General features: G+C 39.2%; 3 protein-coding genes across 3 annotated transcripts; all 3 read left to right on the top strand.

Moving 5' to 3' along the window:
- Window positions 1–4201: 4201 nt before the first annotated feature.
- LOC144653206 (adrenocorticotropic hormone receptor-like) lies at window positions 4202–6171 on the top strand. The gene has a single exon (XM_078513150.1). It carries the CDS (start codon window positions 4568–4570, stop codon window positions 5645–5647), a length of 1080 nt encoding a protein of 359 aa, XP_078369276.1. The 5' UTR covers window positions 4202–4567; the 3' UTR covers window positions 5648–6171.
- Window positions 6172–11716: 5545 nt separating this feature from the next.
- LOC144653207 (uncharacterized) lies at window positions 11717–15813 on the top strand. Its single transcript, XM_078513151.1, has 4 exons — window positions 11717–12104; window positions 13413–13527; window positions 13831–14029; window positions 15325–15813. The coding sequence occupies exons 1-4, from the start codon at window positions 11760–11762 to the stop codon at window positions 15467–15469; spliced, it is 804 nt and encodes a 267-aa protein (XP_078369277.1). The 5' UTR covers window positions 11717–11759; the 3' UTR covers window positions 15470–15813.
- Window positions 15814–17287: 1474 nt separating this feature from the next.
- On the top strand, window positions 17288–19101 carry LOC144654634 (uncharacterized). The gene is made up of 3 exons (XM_078514832.1): window positions 17288–17305; window positions 17341–17551; window positions 18754–19101. Exons 2-3 carry the CDS (start codon window positions 17369–17371, stop codon window positions 18898–18900), a joined length of 330 nt encoding a protein of 109 aa, XP_078370958.1. The 5' UTR covers window positions 17288–17305; window positions 17341–17368; the 3' UTR covers window positions 18901–19101.
- Window positions 19102–23809: the final 4708 nt, after the last annotated feature.

Raw genomic sequence — 23809 nt, 5'->3', positions numbered from 1 at the left:
CGGTGGTGGTGGGAGTAAACAAAGAATTGTGGTGGTGGCGGTGGTGGTGGTGAGTAAAAAAGAATGGTGGGGGCGGTGGTGGTGGTGGAAAAAAAAATGTGGTGGTGGTGGTGGTGAAAAAAAAAATGTGGGGTGGCGGTGGTGGTGGGGAGAAAAAGAATTGTGGTGGTGGTGGTGGTGGTGGTGAGTAAAAAAAATGTGGTGGTGGCGGTGGTGGTGGTGGAAAAAATAGAATTTGGTGGGGGCGGTGGTGGGTGGAAAAAATGTGGTGGTGAGTAAACAAAGAATTTGGTGGGCGGGGTGGTGGAGAAAACCGACACAATAATTCCTACTCCATCACCAAAACTCGAACCAAAAAAATCCCCGCGCGGTCGCGCCCTCCTCGTCCCCTCGCGCGTCTTCCCCTGCCGCGGCCGTCGCTTGTCCGCACTCTGTCGCTCCCGCGTCGCTCGGTCTCGGCCGTCCCCTTTGTATTTTGCGTCCCGGCCCTGACGTTCTCCGTGTGTTTCTTTTTTGTCACCCCATTTTTGCGTCTTTCGCCCCATTGATGACGTCACTACGCCCCTTGACGTCACCTACTTATTTCCTCCCCACGTTTGATTCCTCCCCACGGGAGTCGGTCCCCTCACTACTGACAGTTACAGCCTTATGCGCCTCATGGCGCGAAGAGAACTAACTAACTAACTATCTATCTACTTTGGACCTAACAAAAGACTTGCACCCAGTCTTTATTCGTTTGATTTTCGGGCGCGGGTAGGCGGGTGGGATGAGACAAGGAAAACCTAAAAAACTGATGCTGGGCAGATTTCTCTCACTGTACCGCTGGTATACATCGCAATATCATATCTTAAACAGATAAACCTTAAACTGTGAAATGTCCCTCGCCCGGGATCTGATATTTCAGCCTGTTCTTTCTATCGAGCTTTTTTTGTGGTGCAAAAATATAAATCTACCCAGTTTTTTAATTGCAGTGGTTAGTTCATTGCAGAAAAAAACGTCCATGCTTTTAGTGCTTTGCAATTGACTTCAAAATTTCAGGAGTTCTTACTTTCAACTTAAGTGCCATTTAATATGAAGGCTTCCTCGTGTGACAGAAAATTCAAACCAAACGGCTACAATTTGACATGCAACATTGCTCGACAGAAACAAATTGAAAGAGCTCACTAATTATGGTTTGAAAGATGCTTTCTAAACGCTTTCGCAACAGGAAGACCTTTCAGTAGCTAAAATCCGCGTTACATGAAAGCAACTAGACGCTTGCATGAAAGATTTTCAAGATAATGATCCTTAAACTTTTGTACGTATCGTTTGAAGCAAATATGTTTCCGTTTCCTTTCAAACATGGCACTATCACTGAATGATGAGCTTTACAGTTATGTTATGTCATATTATATGAGGGAATTTCTAAAAACCAAATTTAAAAAACAACGACGTCACTAGATGTCTATATGATGAATTGCTGGATAGCAACTGCCGACAGATTTCAAATGGACGCGGCTGATCATGAGGCGGAAAAAAAAATACAAAAACATCAGAACAGCATACGGCCGCTATTTGAGGAAAAAGTCAGTGCCGAGTGGTTCTGGGCGAGATGTAGTACCACTGCCATCATAATTTAGCAATTTAGACTGACTTGCAGGCTACCTTATTGTAGGAAATTAACGATACATGTAATTAACGCGAAAATTTCCGCAAAAGTTCGCGTTAATTTCCAGCCCTTTTATTTCCGGCAAAGTTATGTTTAATCAATGATAAGTGGAAAAATGAATGTCCTTGTGCTGCGTGGCACTTGTAAAAGTACAAAAGTATAATAAAGTTCTCACTAAATGAGTGATAGTTAAAAGTTCCAAACGTTTCGGGCTTAGCCCTTCATCAGTCAAGATTTCAGAAAAAGAGGAAATGCGCCTAATTTTCAAACTGGGCACCAGTCAGCCACATGGTCTGAATTCAGATTTTCGATATCTTTAGGTTGTCGCGCGCTCTTATCGCGCGTGCGCCTTTGAACTCAAATTTGTTTTCATGGCGCAAGCAAGCGTTTTTAACTGAAATCTTGACTTTCCCGCTGATGAAGGGCTAAGCCCGAAACGTTTGGAACTTATAACTATTTTAAAGGGACTTTCAACTCATTTAGTGAGAACTTTATTATACTAAAGTTATGTTTACACTGGCGTCATATACTTCTCCCTCAAAGCTGCAGGAATAACAGAGGCAGTGGAAAGCGCCAGGACGGGATGTATCCCTGGACTGCAGGAATGACAGAGGCAGTGGAAAGCGCCAGGACGGGATGTATCCCTGGACTGCAGGAATAACAGAGGCAGTGGAAAGCGCCAGGACGGGATGTATCCCTGGACTCATTCATTGAATATTAGTCACTTTTTGGTCTGTTTAAATGTCTTTGGTGTGTATATGGTTTATCAGAATTAAACCTTAAGTTCTGTTGTTTGCCAGTTTTGACGTTGTTGTTTTGTCTTTTGAATAGTGCAGGTTGCCATAAAAAATTACTACGCATCAAATTCGCGTTAATTAACTGCATGTTAGCACACACCACACGAGAATTCGCATTAATTAAATGCACGTTAACATAAATTTTCGACAATTCGCGTTAACTTTATTACGCGTACATTTTGTTCGCGTTGTTCAAATGCTTCGTTATATTCCTATAATAAGGTTTATTATATGACTAACTCCCTGTTTCCCTTGAGGTCAGTCATTAAGTGCTTATTGTTGGGTGTTATTTTCAGTAGTCAGCATTGAGGGCTATTTTGGACAAGAGAGCGCTAAATATTTCATCGCATGTTTTGAGGGTTGGGGAGAATGAAAAAAGAACAAGGGAGTTGGAGTCTTCTAAAAATATATATATATATATAAATATCGTCCCCTTCCCACGGTTTTTCACTCACGTTTTTTTAATTCATGCGCTCGCCCACCAAAAACACCTGCACTGTAGGCCGGATAGTGTCATTTGTTCGAATCTAACATTGCATCTGCCGATGACAGAGATTTCTGTCAAAACATGCCAAAAAAACTTAAAAGTTTTTACTGGCATAAAAACGTGATCTTTTTTCTTAATGGCATCACAAGGCCTCTTCTGTCACGATCTTTTCGAAATCAAATTTGCTAGGTAGCTTTTATTGTCAGTGACCCTAATAGATATCGTGCTCAAAAGTAAGCAAGCCAAATAATATGTGATTTCCTTGTTTATTCACCGATGTACATTGTGCATTTTGGCATTATCATTTTACAGCTTTTAACTATAAATAAAACTATCTTTGACCAACTTTAGCTTCTCTGGCCTCAATGACATAATCTTTTCGGAAAGGCAAAAGTGTTGAACGTAAAAGTGGCGTTGCCCTTCGATTTAAAATTTGTCATATCCTTCCTAAATATTACACTGTCATACCCACTCCTCCTCCTCATTCCGGTTGTCATTTCTTCTAGATACCCCCAAATTTTTTTTCGGGGGAAGAAAAAAGAAAAAAAAACCCCCCCCCCCAAAAAAAAAAAAACACACAAAATACTAATACCGGATGTTCGAACAAGCAAGTCAAAAGCTAAGAGTCAAAAGAAAAAATCCACTCACCAGTTAATGTTCATTTAGACAAAACATCACGCTGTTTGGCTACTTCGACCTGACTTTCGCATATTTTCCTTTGATCTAAGTTCAATTCGACTTTTAATAATTACTTTTCACTTTTTTTCTCAATGAAATTTCCGCTACATGAATTCTAAATATTTTTCGCGTTAATTGGAATAGGTCTGTAATACGTAAATAGCTCTGTATGTGCTCCATGCTGTGTTCGGAGTCTATAATCGGTCGGATGATGCAAAGGATGTCTGAAAGTAGTGTATTCTGCGAGGATTGGTTAGGCTACCTGATGCGCGAACTACAGCTAAAAATGTAGAAGTTGTGATAGCTTTATTGCATAATGTGTTTACGTGACCTTTTACGTTCAAGTTAAAAATTGCGTGCAGGAGAATGACAGAAGGTATGATCTGTAATCAAAATTTATAGCTTTTTGTACAAGTCTAGTAAAAACGAAGAAGAGTGTAGTTGTACTTGGATGCGAATTCGAAAAAAAAAACTGTGAATGAACTTGTGGCGTTTCTGCGTAGTCGGACATTCACAACATGGAAGCTAAAAACATTTGTCCGGGAACTGCTTGTTTCTTGGCAAATGAGTTTTATGAAAAGCAGATTCAAATGAGGCTTTAAATGAAAGAAAGGCGCTAATAAGCTTTCTATCGATGTGCAGTCTCGGTTAATGCAGTTCCTATAGAAAAGGAACGTGAGTGAATTTTTTCACGAATGACCATCGCGAAGTTTACTTTGTGTCGCAAGAAAGGAAGTAACTGCATGAAAACATGTATTCACATACGCAAAATGTTTATTTACGCAAAACGCTCACTTTTAAGTGCTTTTGCAAAAATTGTATGTAAATGTTATAACTTTTACATCTGCCGGTAATTTTTAAATAATTCATTTCTCTGCAGCAAACTTTTACAATTTCAAACTTTAATCAGTTCGTCCTCAGAGAAATTGTGAAGCAGCTTCCAAAAACTCCTTTGCGATGAACTCAACAATGTCAACCAGTGCAAGCGAACAGCCAACAAGCAACACGCCAATTCTCGGTGCTGGAATTCTTGGATTTATCATTTTTGACTTTGTGATCGGAACAATAATCACTGTAGCAAACGCCTTTCTTTTCATCACAATCTACCGCGATCCTTGCCGATGCTTGCGCACACCATCTGTATTCCTCATCGCGAATCTTTCAGTTGCGGATTTTTTCACGGGGATTGTCAGCTACCTAAGAGCCGTAGGATGGACTTATAAATACTGTGGTCTGGGAAATCTTTCTATTCTAAACATCTCACAGTATTTTATTGGAGCTTTGTCTATTCTTGCTGCTGTTTTGACGCTTATGGCCATGTCGTACGAAAGATATATTGCAGTTATTAAACCACTTGAGTACCCACAGAAAATCACCATAACTAGAGCCAAGATTGCTATCGCTGTCATTTGGATAAATGCAGTAATTATGTCCGTTCTTCCAGCCTCGGGTTTAAAAGTGGAATTTTTTTTGCTTGTCTACTGTTACTCTCACTTTGTAATACCAGCGATTGTTTTAACAATAATTTATGTGAAAATATATAAGACGGTTACTCTTCAAAGACAGGAACTTAAAGACGTTCGAGCAAGTTTAACAGTAGCCAACAGAAGAAAGCAGTTAGAGAGAGAGAACAGGATGTTCATGACATTTCTTTTGATCCTTTTCGTGTTTTATTTCTCTTTCGTGCCTTATTTTATCAACGTTAATATTTTTAATTTTTGTTTTTGTCGAACCTCTTTTGCGCACTATGTGTACTATCTAGTCGCGAACGCGCTACTTTCTGTTAGCTCCTTGCTCGATCCTTTCATGTATGCATGGAGACTGCCAAAGTTCAACCGCTCGTTTCGGTTGTGCTTTCGTTTATGGAGAAACAGAAATGTTGTAGAGCCATGGAATGGAACAACTTCCTTTTACCAAAACCGAGCCAATGGACAGCCTTCTCCGGCAGGCTCGCGGTCACCGGGGATGATCGAAAAAGCGAGCAAGCGAAAGGAATGGGCAGATAAAAGGAAAGCCACGACAAGCGTTCAGTTGTAGCATAAATTCGCAGCGATTACGGACCGTTTCTCGAAAGTCCCGGAAACTTTTCGGGTCTGCAAAGCCATTTTTTGTTAACTGTATCTTAAACACAGAGAAGTGTGTAGGCCTGAAACGTTGTACGAAGGGACCTTCTCTTCGTAACAAAAGTATGCGAATAAAACAGCTCTGTAATCATAAGGGGTTGGGATTTTGCTATGGCTTTTCGGGTGCGAAAACTTTTCGGCACCTTCGATAAACGGGCCCTTATCGTATATTGTAGAGTTGAGCTTGCGTGCTTTGTTAGTTATGCTTTTGTTGTAAATTGGCAGACCTATCTGGCTCTAAAAGCTAAATGTGCTATTTTCAGATAAATTGAAAGGTAAAAAGCTAATATAAAGTAGATCAACTTTAGTTGATTGTCACACATTTCAATTTCTGTGTTATTGATAAAGGCATATCCGCTAGTTAGTGCAAACTGTCATTTTTTGTTGTAATAAGCGATAAATCTGTCACCTTGTTAGTGTAAGCAATAAACATTAAATCTGTCACCTGTCTAAATACGTCAGCCGAGACCCGGATGTTCAGCACGTAATTTCCCGCCATTACTCGGTCCTAACAGAAGACTGGCACCCAGTTTTTTTTTCGGGCGCGGGTAGGATGAAACATAGACTATACCGGGGTTTTGTTCGTCTGCAACGCAGGCTAGATGAGACAAGGAAGACCTTAAAAACTGATGCTGGGCAAATTTTCTCTCACTGTTCCAGCAGTAATACATTAAAAAAAAAAAAAAAAAAAAAAAAAAAAAAAAGGAAAAAAAAATAAAAAAAAAAAAAAAAAAAAAAAAAAAAAAAAAAAAAAAAAAAAAAACCCCCCCCCCCTCTTCCAAAAAAAAAAAAAAAAATATATTTTTTTTTAATAAAAAAAAAAAAATTAATTTTTTTTTTTTCCCCCCCCCCGAAAATTTAACAAAAAAAAAAAAAAACGAGAGAAAAAAAAATTAAAAACCCGAAAAAAAAAAAAAAAAAACCCCCCACAACACAAAAAGAGAGCGCGTACTATTGTAGCCATATAATAAATCGCAATATTATGTCTTAAACAGATAAACCTGCTCCAAATTGGGTCAACACCTTATCGTGGTGGAGCGCGGTTTGTGTGTCTCAATGACCCCTAGACCTATGTAGGCTGGAGTCTTGTACTCCTGGTAGGGCCACCTATGCCGAACAGGTCGAAGAGTAGAGAGCAGACAAAGAGTGAACCCTGGTCCTCCAGGTTGGGGGTTAGGCGTAGGGTTAACAACCCTACCCCATAAAAACAGAATTCTTACAGAAACTCGAAACGTGGCCAATGATACAACACTAGCTGAGGGTGTCACTGCTGGGGCTGCAATGACGCTCTTGGGTCAAAGCCAGCGGGAAGCCCAAAGGCCGATGGGCCCCATGGCTGCCCCCAAGCGACAGATGACCATCGGTTGCTGAATGTGAGGACCATGGCAGAAACAACACGGGCAGGGCAGGTAGCCAAGGAGATGTTGGTGGAGAAGGAAAGAAGCCATCAAATCAATCAATTTATTAATGTCATGCGCGGGATGAGGTTGCCCTCTAAATCCGAGCCAGAGGCTCATGTTAAAAGCGCATGACAATAATCAAAATACATTATAAAAACAATTAAAAACAAGGCGGGGTGGGCAAGCTGGGAAGCCACCAAAGCGGTGGTGGTCAGAAAGCGTGACGGCCTTATGCGCCTTCTGGCGCGAAGTGACTTGATGATAATAAAACAGATAAACCTTAATCTGTGAAATGTCCTTCGCCCGGGATCTGACATTTCAGGCTATTCTTTCTATCGAGCCTTTTTTGTGGTGCAAAAATATAAATCTACCCAGTTTTTAAATTGCAGTGATTAATTCATTGCAGAAAAAAAAACGTCCATACTTTTATTGTTTTGCAATTGACTACTAAATTTTAAGAGTTTTTGCTTCCTCGTGTGACAGAAAATTCAAACCAAACGGCTACAATTACAATTACAAATACAAACTCGCTAATTATGGTTTGAAAGATATACATTGCCAAATTGAAATGCAAGGATCACTACTGGCTTTTTATAAACGCCTCCATAATTGAACCATCCGGAACAAAGAAGTGGGAAAAAGATCTTAATCTGCAAGTGTTTTTAAAAATTGGGAGTTAGTTTTTCTCACGAATAAGCAAAATTTGTAAGGACGGCAAGTTAAGAGAATTTTATTATAAATTAATCCACCGAATAATCGTCACCAAAAAAGAGCTGCATATATATGGAATTGAAACAAATAATGGATGCTTATATTGCGATGAACCTGACTCTATATTGCATTATTATGCAGACTGCCAACTTACCACGATGCTCACTGATAAACTTATAAATTGGTTCAATAGTTCAAACAACACTAGCTATTCGCTTTCCAAAATGGAAAGGCTCTTTGGGGTTATGGATGGCACAGGAGACAACCAAAATATTTTAAAGCTCAATTTCTGTTTATTGTTTGCCAAATATTACTTATATTGTCAAGGCTACAATCTAAAACATGCAATTTTGAAGAATTTATTGCCAAATTGAATTTCCGGCTCAGTGTTGAGAAATATCACTGATCCATTATTAGAGTAAGGGACAATTGCTTCTCTCTTTTTGTCCATGCAGAACTTATTTAATCTTCGTATTAATTACAGTTTTTTTTCTAAGTTAAAGTTCAGTTAGTGTTAATTAAGTAAGAGAGGTAGGCACTAAATATATATATATTGTTTTTAAATATTCATGTAAACAAGTGATCATGTAATTTTCCTTTCTTTTGTTGTACTTTTATTCCTTTGATTTTTTATTTCCTTTATTTCCTGTTATTTTTTTTTTGGTATGTGTGTGTCGATTTACTGTAAATGTTTGTATTTCATTCAATAAATAATAATAAAAATAAAAAATAAAAAAAATAAAAAATGGTTTGAAAGATGCTTTCTAAACGCTATTGCGCAAACGGTTTCCACTGTGTTTTGGGCAAGTGCCACAGAAAGACATTTTAGTAGCTAAAATCCGCGTTTCATGAAAGCAACTAGAAGCTTGCATGAAAGATTTTCAAGAAAATGATCCTGAAACTTTTGTACGTATCGTTTGAAGCAAATATGTTTCCGTTTCCTTTTAAACATGGTACTATCACTGTATTTTCCACTGATAAACTTTCTAGTTATGAAATTCCCCCCGCAGGATTCCGGCCTGGAGGCCGGAACCCGAGGAGGCACCTTAAAAGGCCCGCGTAGATAGGTTGAATGTGTGCATTCAGTGAATGGTCCCGGAAAAAATCTCGATTTTAGTCAAAGCGGTTCGCAAAGGATTGCCCAAATGCTCGCAAAGGATTGCCCGAATGCTCGCAAAGGATTGCTGGAACGCCCACAAATGAGCAACGGAAGTCAGTGCCGCAAAGGATAAAAATATAAATAGTCGTCGAACTGTGATCAAAGGAAACATCTGCTGCTTGAAGACATGGCTGAAACGTGTACCTGAAATTCAAATGATACCGAAAATGAGGCGTATAATACATTCAGGGACGAAGAGTTTCTAATCTTAGTCAGCGACTGAACGTCGTGAAAAGAAGTGTCAAGTGGAGATCGTTTACATCTTACGATGAGCAATAAACAAAAGCGTGAACTTTGTCATGCAATACTGAAAGGTACATGGCGCAGCAAAAGAGAAGCCTCATTGTGCAGTCCATCGGCATCAAAAATTAGAGGCGACAAAAAGACTCCATAAATCTTAGATTATTGCTGTGAAACAAATTATAAAAAGCCGGGGACAGCTTAGCGAGAGCTATTACTAGTGTTTTATAAGAATAATTTCTAAAAACCAGATTTAAAAAACAATGACGTCACTAGATGTCTATATGATGAATTGCTGAATAGCAACTGCAGACAAATTTCAAATGGACGCGGCTGATCATGAGGCGGAAAAAAATACAAAAACATCAGAACAGCATACGGCCGCTATTTGAGGAAAAAGTCAGTGCCGAGTGGTACTGGGCGAGATGTAGTACCACTGCCATCATAATTTAGCAATTTAGACTAACTTGCAGGCTATCTTATTGTAGGAAATTAACGATACATGTAATTAACGCGAACATTTCAAAAGTTCGCGTTAATTTCCAGCCCTTTTATTTCCGGCAAAGTTATGTTTACACTGGCGTCATGTACTTCTCCCTCAAAGCTGCAGGAATAACAGAGGCAGTGGAAAGTCCCAGGACGGGATGTATCCCTGGACTGCAGGAATAACCGAGGCAGTGGAAAGCGCCAGGACGGGATGTATCCCTGGACTGCAGGAATAACAGAGGCAGTGGAAAGCGCCAGGACGGGATGTATCCCTGGACTGCAGGAATAACAGAGGCAGTGGAAAGCGCCAGGACGGGATGTATCCCTGGACTGCAGGAATAACAGAGGCAGTGGAAAGCGCCAGGACGGGATGTATCCCTGGACTCATTCATTGAATATTAGTCACTTTTTGGTCTGTTTAAATGTCTTTGGTGTGTATATGGTTTATCAGAATTAAACCTCAAGTTCTGTTGTTTGCCAGTTTTGACGTTGTTGTTTGTCTTTTGAATAGCGCAGGTTGCTATACAAAAATTACTACGCATCAAATTCGCGTTATTTAACTGCATGTTAGCACACACCACACGAAAATTCGCATTAATTAAATGCACGTTAGCATAATTTTTCGACAATTTGCGTTAATTTTATTACGCGTACATTTTGTTCGCGTTGTTAAAATGCTTCGTTATATTCCTATAATAAGGTATATCAAACATGCCAAAATAATATTGTCTCCCCAGGCCCAATACAAACCGCGCAGTACCGAGATGATCAAAGCGATTATACGGAAACCAAAAATTGCATCTTTTGTGCCGTTTGCCCGGATCGCTTTCTACTATGCTTTCTCTTGAGACGATCGAAGCGATCGGGACGATCCGGACAATAATATTGAAATCAGGCTTATGTAAGCATGCACCATAATCCATTTGTGTACTCTGATAGCGTGCGCAAATCGCATCGACGAAAAACGTTTTACTCTAGCGAGTTTTTGGCGCGGGTTTTGATGTAGATTTACACCGGCAATGTTATAAAAAAATTGGTTCATGCTTTTAGCTGTGCACCGTATCGGGTTATGGTGCACTTTGTGAAGTAAATTTGATTGCAAAGTTCTGCTAGCTATGTTATAAAAAAACAATTGGTTCATGCTTTTAGCTGTGCACTATCGAGTTATGTTGCATGCTTAAGTGTAGTGAATTTGATTGCAAAGTTCTGCTAGCTATGTTATAAAAAAAAAACAATTGGTTCATGCTTTTAGCTGTGCACTATCGAGTTGTGGTGCACTTATAAAGTTTGGAGATCACTCAAGAAGCTAGCTTATGCTTCTTCGCTTTTTCGTGCTCTTCAAACTTGCCGTGTGCACCATTACTCGTTATAGTTCACCACTAAATTTTCTCCGATTCCGATTGGTTTAAATTGAACACGTGACGCGATAGTGCCCGTCCGCCGGAGGGCACTATCAGCCCATAGTGCCCTCCCGTGAAAAATGCCCGGATCGATAGTGCCCGCCCGTGACTGTTTTTTGTAAACAAGCTGCCTGCAGACAAAAAACCTAACCAAATTCACTGCATTTAGTGGGCTTCTTGTCTGGTTTTGTTTCGTTTGTTAAATTTCGGCTTTCAATTGAGTTTTTTATCCTGAAAAGTAAAAATAATTCACGATGCTCGTTTTTGTATGTGCGCGCGGAAGAAAATTTAGTGGTGAACAATAAAAACAATAGAGTGTTTCTGTCTCGGAACTATCGGTCTGATAGTTGCCCCTTGGAAATTTGATGTTCTTAAAACTAGCATATTTGCCCTCGAAGCTTCGCTTCTCGGGCTAATATTTGTTTTAAGAACATCAAATTTCCGCGGGGCAACTATCAGCCGATAGTTCCTCGACAGAAACACTCTATTGTTAAAATAGTGCACGTTTAAAAGCATGAACCACTTGTTAATTAGCAGGTGTATAAACAATGACGTCACTAAATATCCGCTTCAGGCACCAGGCGGTGGGCAGGAAGAGCACACTCATGATATGAGATTTGCACGTGTAAAATGGCTGTGTTTTCTATGGTGTTCATCACCGCACTGCTAACAATACCAAACTGGAATTTCCTGGCCGCGTTTAATGAATTAGAGTCAGAAGATTATCAAAGATCTGGATATTTCCACATCATTGAGGGCTTTTCACTCTTTGATCATATTTTGTCGACACATTATACGGAAAGCTCCATTGTTTGTGGTTTTCTTTGCTTGAGGAATGAACACTGTATTTCATTCAACTTTGGGCGAAGTATCACAAGCGATGGAAACTTTCCGTGTGAGCTGAGCAACTCTAATGCCAACCAGTCTTCGATGAATTTAAAAAGACGAAGCGCCTTTAATTACTTCAGTTTTCTGGTAAGTCAATAGTTTGGAAAGACTGACGAAAACGTGCACTAACACTAAGGTAGATTAGCCTCCCTGGGTTGCAACGAATGAAAAGATTGTGAATACGTGGAATGTTTGAGATTTGTAGATCAAAGAATGGAGCTGAGTCAGGGTGAGGAATTAAACAACCGTAGAAAACATTTTTCACGGTAACGGAAAAACACTGAATAAATTAATTGAATAAGAAGGATAATTTGTTTATTCCGTGTTGGCTAAGGCGTTAAGATGTACTGCCTCGTTGAAAGGAAAGACCACATGGTTTTTTCGGGCTGCCTGTTCGGTGGCGTGTATTATAAAAGTTGGCCCAATTTTATTCATTCCACTTTCATAAAATCAAACTGTAATCCCTGTTTAAGACTTTATTTTAAGCAATTGAAAGCAGCTGTCGTTATGCACATGCAAACGTGTTTTAAAATTTTTTTATTGTCGTTATGTACTATTTCAAAAACGACTGCAAGGGTTTCATCAGGTTTCCAAACGCGAGAAAACTTTTGAAACCATTAAGCCGCAGGCCGAGTGGTTTTATTGTTTTTGAGCGTTTAGAAACCCGGTGACCAACAAAGAAAATTAGATAATTTTTCTATGTAATTAGCGGTGCCTATTCGGACAGGTTTGTTTTGTTTGTTATATTTTTACAATGAAACTCGATCATGTCACATACTTGCTAGGTTATCCAATTGTTGGCTTCAGTTGTCAAGGCTATCTGACACCCACTTGTTAGCTTTTCACAACTTTCTGTAATAATTTTCAAAAATAATACGACTTTTTTAATTTTCACAAACATGTTTCGACGGTACATCGTCAGTAGTGTGACGGGTATGAAAGTTTAACCGTCACAAAGACGATGACGGATGTACCGTCGAAACATGTTTGTGAAAATTAAAAAAGTCGTATTATTTCTGAAAATTTCTACAATTTTGCTGCTGTCTCGACCATTTCTGTAATAATTATTGATTGTATATCTCCCGCCTCATTGGTTGTTTGATCGAAACGAACGCTCTGCTTAGTACTTTGCTTCGCCGTGGCGAATATATTTAGACAAGGATAGTTTTGCACAGAAAGGGCCCGGTTGGTTCTGGTAGGCTAATAACAATATGAATAATTAATGAGTTTGAGAAGCACATGTTAACGTTTTTTGAAAATGGCGACTGAAGGGAAAATTGCGTTAGAATTGTCCTGAAAATGATAAAAGTTGATCTCCTTTTTATGGCGCATGCTTTTTTAACAGATACGAAAAAAATAAAAACATAAACAGAGACATTTATTTATATCTAACAGAACTTTTGCCAAGACAGATCATTGTGTCACTCACGGAGCCCAGCTGTCTCACCAAGTGTCCGCTGTCCCTTAGAGATCGCCGTCTTGCCTTATATTGACGACCACTGTAACGTTGGTAAGAACCTTTAACTGGCCAATTTTTTACTCAGTGATTGGGTTACAAAACGGCAACTTCTGGATGTCTGGGGGGGGGAGAGATTTATTGTTTGCAGCAGTATACCCCACTAATATTTTAGTATAAACCCTAACATTGAGCGGATGTTCTATTAATTGTGATGTGCCCCTCAGAATGAAGGGGAGTCTGATTTCATTACATCCATGCACTTGCCATGACTTAAATTCCACTCTGCTTTCGTGACCAGCTTGCCACGTGTTTCTTTATAACAAGTTAAGTAATCTTCCATATTTTCCTTTCTAGATAAAAGTTTTATTTGGCTGAGGAAGGGCGAAAGGAACATTACCGAAATTACTACCGCAATTTTTAAACCACTGAACCAGTCTCACAAGTATTCTTTTAATTTTACTGAGGCCAAAAGCGTGTGTGAGATTCTGGACGGAAGCCTGGCGTCGCTAGAACAAATGCAAGCAGCCTTTGACAATGGATTTCAAGAGTGTCGGTGAGTGAATTGTATTCTTATATGACCCTTATATTATCATATCTCTAGACTGCTTGCTCTTCTTGACTCTTCGATCTGCGTGTTCTGTCTTGACACCCGGCGCTGTGACTACTGCTACTACTACTGCTACTGCTACTGCTACTGCTACTGCTACTGCTACTGCTACTGCTACTGCTACTGCTACTGCTACTGCTACTGCTACTGCTACTGCTACTGCTACTGCTGCTGCTACTGCTACTGCTACTGCTACTGCTACTACTGCTACTAATACATCTTCTACTGCTGCTGCTGCTACTGCTACTGCTACTGCTACTGCTACTGCTACTGCTACTGCTACTAGTACTGCTACTGCTACTGCTACTGCTACTGCTACTGCTGCTACTGCTGCTGCTGCTACTGCTACTGCTACTGCTACTGCTACTGCTACTGCTGCTGCTACTGCTACTGCTACTGCTGCCACTGCTACTGCTACTGCTGCTGCTGCCACTGCTACTACTGCTGCTGCTGCTGCCACTGCTACTGCCACTGCCACTGCTACTGCTACTGCTACTGCTGCTGCCACTGCTGCTGCTACTGCCACTGCCACTGCTACCAGTACCGCTACTGCCACTGCTACCGCCACCGCCACTGCTACTACTGCCACTGCCACTGCCACTGCCACCGCTTCTGCCACTGCTACTGCTACTGCCACTGCCACCGCCGCCGCCGCCACCGCCGCCGCTGCCACTGCCACTGCCACCGCCACTGCCACTGCCACCGCCACTGCCACCGCCGCCACCGCCGCTGCTGCCACTGCCACTGCCACTGCCACTGCCACTGCCACTGCCACTGCCACTGCCACTGCTGCTGCTGCTACTGCCGCTGCTGCTACTGCCACTGCTACTGCTACTGCTACTGCTACTGCTACTGCTGCTACTGCTACTGCTGCTGCTACTGCTACTGCTACTGCTACTGCTACTGCTGCTGCTGCTACTGCTACTGCTACTGCTACTGCTACTGCTACTGCTACTACTACTGCTACTGCTACTGCTACTGCTACTGCTACTGCTACTACTGCTGCTGCTGCTGCTGCTGCTACTGCTACTGCTACTACTACTACTACTGCCACTACTACTACTACTGCCACTACTGCTACTAATACATCTACTGCTGCTGCTGAAAACATTGATGTATAAGATGTATAAGTAGTAGCAGCACCAGTATCAGCAGCACTTAATACGTTAACTACAAACTATTTGTTTACTGATAATACATTTCTGAAATTTAATCTGTGTTAATTTTCACCATTATTTCAGGTATGGGTGGTTAGCTGAGGGCATGACTGTTGTTCCAATGCAAGAATATAGGCAGGAATGTCTTGGTGCTGGCCTCAACCCATCGACAAATGTCGACAAAGGCCTGAAGTACGATGCTTACTGCGTTGGCGTCGATGTACCGTAAAAGCTCTCTTAACCTCCCCCCCCCCCCACCCCAGGAAATTTCTTTCAAGTCATTTGGAGGGGGACGGGGTGTTTTTTGCAACGTAAGTCAGATAGGGTTTGAAGAGAGGAACCCTTCAAGGAGGGGTAGACTGGGGGAGGCTTTTGTGATAAAGGAAAGACAGCATGTTCCAGACTTATGAATTACGGAGAATCACCATTGTGTAAAATGATAAGTAATGACTGTAATATTTATGTTTTGTGCCGCAGTGTAATATAATTGTATAAACAATAGATGACTAAAAATAACACCATGTGGGTATATCTCGTTGTAACAGTTGAAAATAAAATTAAAAAGATAATAAGTTAATCAGAGATATATCTTCTTTTTTATTGTAAAACGCACCTTAAGTTTAGCTTTTTTGACTAAAACCGGTAAAGGCCTTTGCGGTCTATCGCCAGGAGCCCTTGCTATCCGTTAATGAATGACCTCTTTGGCTCAATAGGGGCCGGGTTCCAGCCCTGCCCGTATCTTTATACCCTTTGTCGCTTCACGCTATGGAGACTGGAGGTTATACAGCGGCCTGGTTATCCACCACTGCTTAAAGACAACCTTAACATGTCTCAAATTCAGACGTTTTAAAACGTTTCATCTCGGTCCTGCATGTACAAGACGTAAACTCCCACCTTTTCTTGAAAGGAACTACCGTATTTATTCGATTTAGCGCCCAACCTCGAATAAGCGCCCACCTCGAATAAGCGCCCACCCTGAAGGTAAGAAAAGTTAATAAGCGCCCAGCCTCGATTAAGCGCCCACCTCCCACCCCACCAAAAAAATTGAAGTGTACAAAAGGAGTATTGAATATAGAAATTGACTAAGTTCTACTAAGAGACTTCCCCCACGACCGAGTTTTCTTAGTATTTCACAGAAACTTTCAATGAACAGTTAAAATTCTGCTTTGGTACAACTTCACGTTTTGTCATTATTTATTGTTTTGCTACAAAAATAGACTTATTATTTGCTGAAAATAGTGAAAATCTAACAAGCGCCCAGCCTCGAATAAGCGCCAACCTCGAATAAGCGCCCACTCTCAAGGTCCAAAAATTTAATAAGCGCCCAGGGCGCTTAATCGAATAAATACGGTATTTTCGTTTAATTCTGGATCCACAGTACTTGAAAACGTTGTGTTGTGTAATTTCACTGCAGTGGACTGTAGATGTTCGTATTTTGATGGCGGCTTTTCAAGACGTGGGATTTGGGCAAAGTTTGAGCTGGGAAATAGGATTTATACCCACCTCCTCCCTTTTCAGGACCCTATTGAGAAGTCCTTCGAGTGTTTCAAATTGCGACCATGTAATAAATTTGCTGTCCTGCGATTTCGGTTGGCACGAACCGACTGGAATTTCCCTTACCAATTGTACGGTTTCCCAGTTCCAGATGGTAAGCGCCGTCTCTTCATGGTTGGTTTGCTGATTTTATAAAAATCCTCACCATTATTCAATGGCCATCCCTACCGGTTTCTACGTATGGTAAAGCACCCCTTTTTTCGCGTAAACGGTAATTCCATGCGTCAGTTTTTATAGAAAACTATGTTATTTCTGATTCATGAAAAAAGAATCAGAACAAGGGATTTTAAATGCGCGTAATGATACTTTTTTTAAAGCAGGGGTTGCCTGGAAAAAATTCCCCCATTTAGCGTTGCAAAACGCTCCAAAATCGCTTGCCATAAGAACTGCACTGGATTTCTGTTACACAAGCCGTTTTCGCGATTTTTATGCAAAGCTGGTCTGCGCGCGATCTGGGTACAAGAAACGCTCGCTACTTTTTCTGGGTAGAACATCATCATGGCGGCCTAGAATAGAAGACCCCATAGAATACAGTATTGGATTTTGCTCGAGTTTTGGCTCAGCTTTTTAAGTTATGGCGTCGGCTCGGGCAGCCGTTACATTCATAGAAACAGCCATCAAAAGCCACAACGTTGTGGTATTCTCCAAGACAACCTGTCCTTTTTCGATTCTGGCCAAGAGGATTTTGTCAGAAGTCGGCGTTGAACAGATGCAAGTTTACGAAATTGAACGAAGACAGGACGGTCGAGAGATCCAGGTAAAAACTACAGAAATCAATACGAATTCAACTTCAGAATTATAACTACTAATACAGCCGTCTCAAGCTATAATCAGACACATTCGATGGGTGGAATACATACCTGCCAAGTGCCAACCCCCAGAGTACAAAAATCTGAAGAGGCCTAGAAATATTTGCACTGTAAAGATATCATTTAAGACAATGTATGAATACTCTCAGAAAATCAGACCGGGAGATTTGATGAAAAACTTGGAGACTCCCAGGAAAACCTGGAGAGTTGGCAGGTATAGGAATGTATGGTGCAAGACGATCAAAGACGGAATGGGAGGTCGTTCAGGGGGGAGGGGGAGGCTGAGGTAGAGGAGGTAGAAAGTTGTACAGCAATCTACCTTCCCAAACTCATTAATAATTCATAACTGTGACGATAATTTGGATGTGTATTCTTAGTTAGTTAGTATAGATTTTTACAATTTGATTTGTTTTCTCTGTAGTTTTTGTTTCAAGAGGGTAGCAAAGGGTTTATGTGTGCCGGGGGCAAAAATTAGACAGTGACGCTTGGAAATAGCTAGAAAAGACAATTGAATTTTTGACTTAATCTGCCGCTTTAAGTATATGTGACACCTGAATTTGGTTGAAATTTGTACGTGAAACAGGATCACAACCTCCCCCCCCCCCTGCTACCCTCTCTTGATTTCTCTCTCGAGTGTGTGACAAATTTCTTAAACCCCAATGTTTGTCAAAAATACTCCACTGCATGTACCTGTATACATGATTACAAACATATACACACCACATGAATGTGTTTTCAACTTGCTGCTTGGTGTTTGGAAATGCGATAAACACTTTTTCTTGTCTTTTCTTTACTACATTACTTTAAAAAACCAAATATACCAAATATAACCCCCAAAGGAGATCATTCTTGGTATGGCTCAAGCTTTTCTTTAAACCCTAAAAAAGTCCATTCTTCATGTCTGTCCATTTTAGACCGCCAACGCAAGTAAATGACTATATGGTAGTATCTGTAATTTATACCATGAGTGAGACAACAAGCACCTCCGTCATTTTCATACGGGAGTTCCCACTCACTCCCAGAGTCAAAGCTATGTAAGTATGCGTTGCTTGACAGGCTAGGGGTGGGGGGACAAAACAGCTTTTACCAATTAAATTCATTTGTGATGGTCGAGTTAACTAATGAAGGTGGCCTTTTTTTCTTTTATTAGGAAGCTTTAAAAACTATAACAGGCAGAGGCACAGTACCAAATGTGTTTATTAAAGGAACAAGTATTGGCGGAGGATCAGAGACAGCTGAACTGTATCAGACAGGAAGACTAAAAGAAATTCTAGAGGAGCAAGGAATTATAAAGTGAAGATTTTTATCCAAGTTACTTGACTACTAAATAAACTTATGAAATGACAGGGACAAGTGGGACAGTGAGTGAAAATCTCTTAAATTATGAAATTGTACATCAGTCTACACCAGAATAATGATCCAGTGTTTTATCTCACAGTGGATTGTCCAAGGTTTGTACGTGGTATTCAATAAACAAGTCTAAATTTTTTAAACTGTATTTACTAGTTTTTGTCACGTTAATAAAAAAAAATTGCATGATTGCCAGTCCAAGAACAGGAGAGAAATCTTGTGAACCAATTTCCTTTGTTGACAAGGATTTTACTTCACTCCTGCATAATAAAGTGCAATCTTATGTTGTCAAATCCAAGATTGACAGAGGAGCCCGTCAGTGCGGCTGTTTTTATTTGTTTCTTGTGCTTTTTATTTGTCGAACTTAGACTTTTCTAACACATTAACAATAAAGTCACTATGCCTCACACACCCAAACCTTTATACAGGGTTTGCACGCGCCTTGGAAAGTCCTTGAATCTCAAAATAAAAATTCAAGGCCTTGAAAGTCTTTGAAATTGGTTTTTGGTCCTTGAAAGTCCTTGATTTTTTTATTGAGTGTCAAAAGGCTTCAAGGCAATGAGAAGACCACCAAAATAAGCAATTTTTTAGTTCTTCAGCAAGCACATCAACCATTGATTTGGGGTAAATTTCATGAAAAAAAATTCCTTGAAATTTTCAAGAAGGGTCCTGGAAAGTCCTTGAATTTTTGGCCTGAAAAAGTGTACGAACCCTGTTCATAGACATACTGCAAAATTCTGACAATAAAATGAATTATTATCCAACGCTGCTTGGTAGAGTACAAAATAATAACGTGCGAAACGAGTGCTAATATCTCACATTGTTTTCACTCGTCTCTTTCCCATTGACTGCGCGAAGGTTAAAAAATGTGGCAAGTCAGCATTTTAGGGAAAGAAATCGTTGGATAATAAATCTCTTATTAGACATTTTAGTGTGTACTATCGCTGTACATTTTAACTTGTTATTTGTATTTTGACGCCCTTTGGACTCACCAAAATACTACATGACTGGTAAATATAAATAATAGTTATGCAACGCTTTCAAGTGGTATACTATGGAATATCCCACGAGTCACTTGTATTTTTTCGGTATACATACGAGCCTTTAGGCGAGTGTGTATACCAAGAAAATACAAGTGACAAGTGGGATGTTCAAGAAGAACTTGACTTGGACAGATCATATAGAAAACCTCCGTAGTAAGGTATTACAAAGGTTGGGCTTACTTCGAAGAATTAAGTGTTCTCTACCAAGAGATATCAGAGAAATTTTCGTTAAATCAACTATAATACCTCTGTTAGACTATGCGGATGTCACATGGGGAGACAAAGCCAATTTGACTCTTATGAAGAAAGTCCAAGTTCTGCAAAATTTAGCTGCCAAAATTGTGCTCGATATGCCAAGGCATTCATCTGCTACCGAGGCGTTCCAACAGCTTGGCTGGGATAATTTAATGGAAAGAAGAAGACTTCATAGATTAATTTTGTTTTTTAAGGCATTAAATGGCTTGATTGACTGGGATTTTAATTTTTATAGCTTTAAAGACATTCATAATTATAATACTCGTGGACGAAATGACATTTGTATTAATCAAGCTGCTCACGAATGGAACATTTTACCCGACAAAGCAAAAAGCGCATTTGACATTTTAACTTTTAAAAGACATATTAGAAGTATTTGATAAGTTTTTTAATTTCTTATATTCATTTTTTAAAATTTAACTTTTTCATCTTCTATTTTTAATATTCACTTTTTAACCATTTTTATCATATTTGTTATTTATTTTATGCAGGGCCCCACTGAAAACCACCTTTTTGTGACGTGGGCTCCCTGCTAAAATATCTTTATTATTATTATTATTATTATTATTATTCCGTAGTATACCAGGAGAAAGTGTTGTGCAACTATTTTATACCATGTCATAGAAAATACACTTACTAAATTTCGTAGAGAATAAGATTGCAGCGTGCAATGGGAAGGTTGAGTTGAATGCCGTTGAATATACAACGGCTTTCCTGAATTCTAATTGGCTGTATTTTCTATGGCATGGTATAAACAGCGATACTACACACTAAAATGTCTAATAAGAGATATCAGAAGCATATCACTGGAGATATATATTTTTGCTAAATGTCCTTTCAGGTGTGCTTATTTTTGGGGTAGGCTTACAAGTATTTTCAGATAGAAATTTGCATATTAAAAATCTTTCGGTTTCCATTTGAATGGGATATTATTGTGACTGAAACTTTTTTGGTGCATACAAGAATACCAAATAGTAAAACTCTCTAAACATAGTGATAACCCAAAACAAGTCCTAAAGTTGCTCTGAGTCTTCTCTAACAATGTAAAATACAAAACAACCTCTACAAAAGGGGCCTGTTATTGGAAAAGTTACATCTTTCTCCGAGAGTTAAAACAAAACATAAGGCCATGGGCTTATATTCAGGAGGGCTCATTTCTTTTTGGTCGGGAGGGTGGGGGGGGGGGGGTCTATTTAACTTTGTATCAAACATGAAAGACTTTCATCAGGATATCCAAACGCCAAGAAGAGAGTTGAAAATACAACCTGCAGTGGAGTATTTGTGACGAAATTCAAGGTGTTTGGATAGCGGATGAAACACTGTCTCGAGTGTTCAAGATATGGAGATCATAAGTCCTGGCTTTAGATTACTTTGTTCAAAAGGCTTCTTAACAGCCTTTTTTCAGTGTGGGGGGGGGGATACAAAACAAGACGGTTTTACACTCGTTAAGTAAACATTGGAAGTCTATGACAACATAGAATGCAAAAAATAAGTGCTTTAATAGAAAGCTTTATATAAGATTTAAATCTAAATGTAAACCTGGGAACTTAAACTGGGTGGCAGGTTGTTTTTTGGAAGGATCTTGCATCTGAAAATTGGGGGCTTATTCTAGGGGAGAGGGTTTATTAGAATTTTACAGTGTCTCTTTCAGGCATCTTGTAAAGCAGTGATAGAGTGGGCTATTTTATGTTTATGCTCAACTTTGACTATTAGACTCTTCTCATCTGATCACACCAAACAATGCAATGTCACATGACATATGAAACCAATTCACACAAGATGCAGTCAAGCAACAGAAGAAATAAATTTCATGCAATGTTCATGACAAACTTTATTGAGTTAAATTTCCATTTTCCTACATTATAATTAGTAATAGCAATGTACAACTGACTTAAGCACAACACAAAACAAAATTCAGGACATTTCTAAATAATACTTTCCTTAAGTAATCTACAACTCCACAGTAAATTAAGTTAAAATTATCTTTTACAATTACTTATCATTTTGAAATGCAATGTGCACGGAACCAGCGTAACACAAAACTGATTTCTAGATATCTTTATAATTTTACAACTCAACTATAAAATATGTAACATACAATGAACTAACTTACAGTAACCATGGCAACAAAGTTAAAAAATTAATCTACATCCAATGACAATTGTTAAAACGAAATTATGCGAGATACTAACTAGTTATTACAAAAATAATGCATCCTTATGCATTAAACTAATATCAAGAAATAATTAGAAATAAATTGTCATAATTATATTGTATTTATCATATATTAGGTTACTCTGTAATTTATTACCCATAAATCTTGAGAATACTTTGCATGTCTTTATTAACAATTAATTGTTATTTGTAATTTATATATGCCTTCATAAAGAGAATTTCAACAGGACCAATTTTAAAGAAATCATAAGGAAAACACATTGCTTGTGATGATAACAAAATTAATAGGACTGCATTGGAGAAATTAGACAGATCACTTATCAATACCAATTATTCCAAGAACAGAATGGGTAATTTGTAGTGCAAGCCTGCACAAAACTTTCCACACCTATAACTAACTAGCATATCTTGTTACATCAACCCTAAGGATTACATGACAAAATGCCCAACAGAATAATATGCTCAAGCTTTGGCATGCCAATTTTCTTCAAAAGACCACTAACGTTTTAATTTTAATATTTCTTGAGAAATATTTTAAGCTCCAATTTCAATCTTCCAATTAATCCAATCAACTGTGAAGGCATGACTAATTATTAAACATCACGTACTGTTAAACCCTAATGAACAGCAGTTGTAGATTTCAGCACTTTAGTAAAAACATTTTTGCCAGCAAGCAAGATTCAGTGTTCCGATGCATTGAAGCCATAATTTTTTAAGTTGTTTATATATTAAGTGTGATTGTCTGATGGCACAGCCTGCAGTGACTTTGCAGTGAAGCAAAGCCCTCAATAACAGTCTCAAGACTTACTCCTGATCAGATGACCGTCCAATGTCTTAATAAACAACTGATACTCCTACAGGTAGGTTAATTTAAACTTACAGTAACTTACTATAAAAATGCTGACTATATATAACTAATGAAGCACAATAATTATTGAGTTCCTTCAAGGCCTTATTTTGAAAGCACAGCAATCAGAAAAGGACAATCATCAGCTTGGACTATTCTGCTTTCTAAAAAAATTTCAGCATGCAGCGTTAAAAGATGAGCCCATAATTTTACATTCTAACTTGCCACACAAAAGTTGCTACTGGCTTTTAACTACAAAACAGTCTTTCCAAAACTATGCCAGAAACCCAACTAGGGTTAGCATCATTCTATTGAGCCTGCCAATATACAAACACCTTAAACTTCTTTCAAACTTACATTCAAGTTTGTATTTACCTGTATCCAAGAAAACAATTATTTCTCTCTATAATTATATATTTCAAAAGTTGTGGCATCCAATGGTTTTGAGTCTTTGCATTAAACGGGCAAGGTCATACTATTTCAGAAAATTCTGTCACTAAGTTCAGAGTGTCAGTTCTAAAACAAACTGTACTAAT

The sequence above is a fragment of the Oculina patagonica genome, chromosome 5 (assembly GCF_052425735.1).
Source record: "Oculina patagonica isolate OP01 chromosome 5, crgOcupat, whole genome shotgun sequence".
NCBI classification, from domain to species: domain Eukaryota; kingdom Metazoa; phylum Cnidaria; class Anthozoa; order Scleractinia; family Oculinidae; genus Oculina; species Oculina patagonica.
Note: the sequence above shows the minus strand (reverse complement) of the source record. Positions and strands in the feature narration are given on the sequence as shown.

Bases quoted from the DNA above. Each gene is read 5' to 3' on its own strand.
- LOC144653206 (XM_078513150.1), top strand. From the start codon at position 4,568: ATGAACTCAACAATGTCAACCAGTGCAAGCGAACAGCCAACAAGCAAC.
- LOC144654634 (XM_078514832.1), top strand. From the start codon at position 17,369: ATGGCGTCGGCTCGGGCAGCCGTTACATTCATAGAAACAGCCATCAAA. The intron at 17,552-18,753 runs GTAAAAACTACA...TTCTTTTATTAG, and splicing joins AGGACGGTCGAGAGATCCAG to GAAGCTTTAAAAACTATAAC.
- LOC144653207 (XM_078513151.1), top strand. From the start codon at position 11,760: ATGGCTGTGTTTTCTATGGTGTTCATCACCGCACTGCTAACAATACCA. The intron at 12,105-13,412 runs GTAAGTCAATAG...TATATCTAACAG, and splicing joins TTAATTACTTCAGTTTTCTG to AACTTTTGCCAAGACAGATC. The intron at 13,528-13,830 runs GTAAGAACCTTT...TTTCCTTTCTAG, and splicing joins TGACGACCACTGTAACGTTG to ATAAAAGTTTTATTTGGCTG.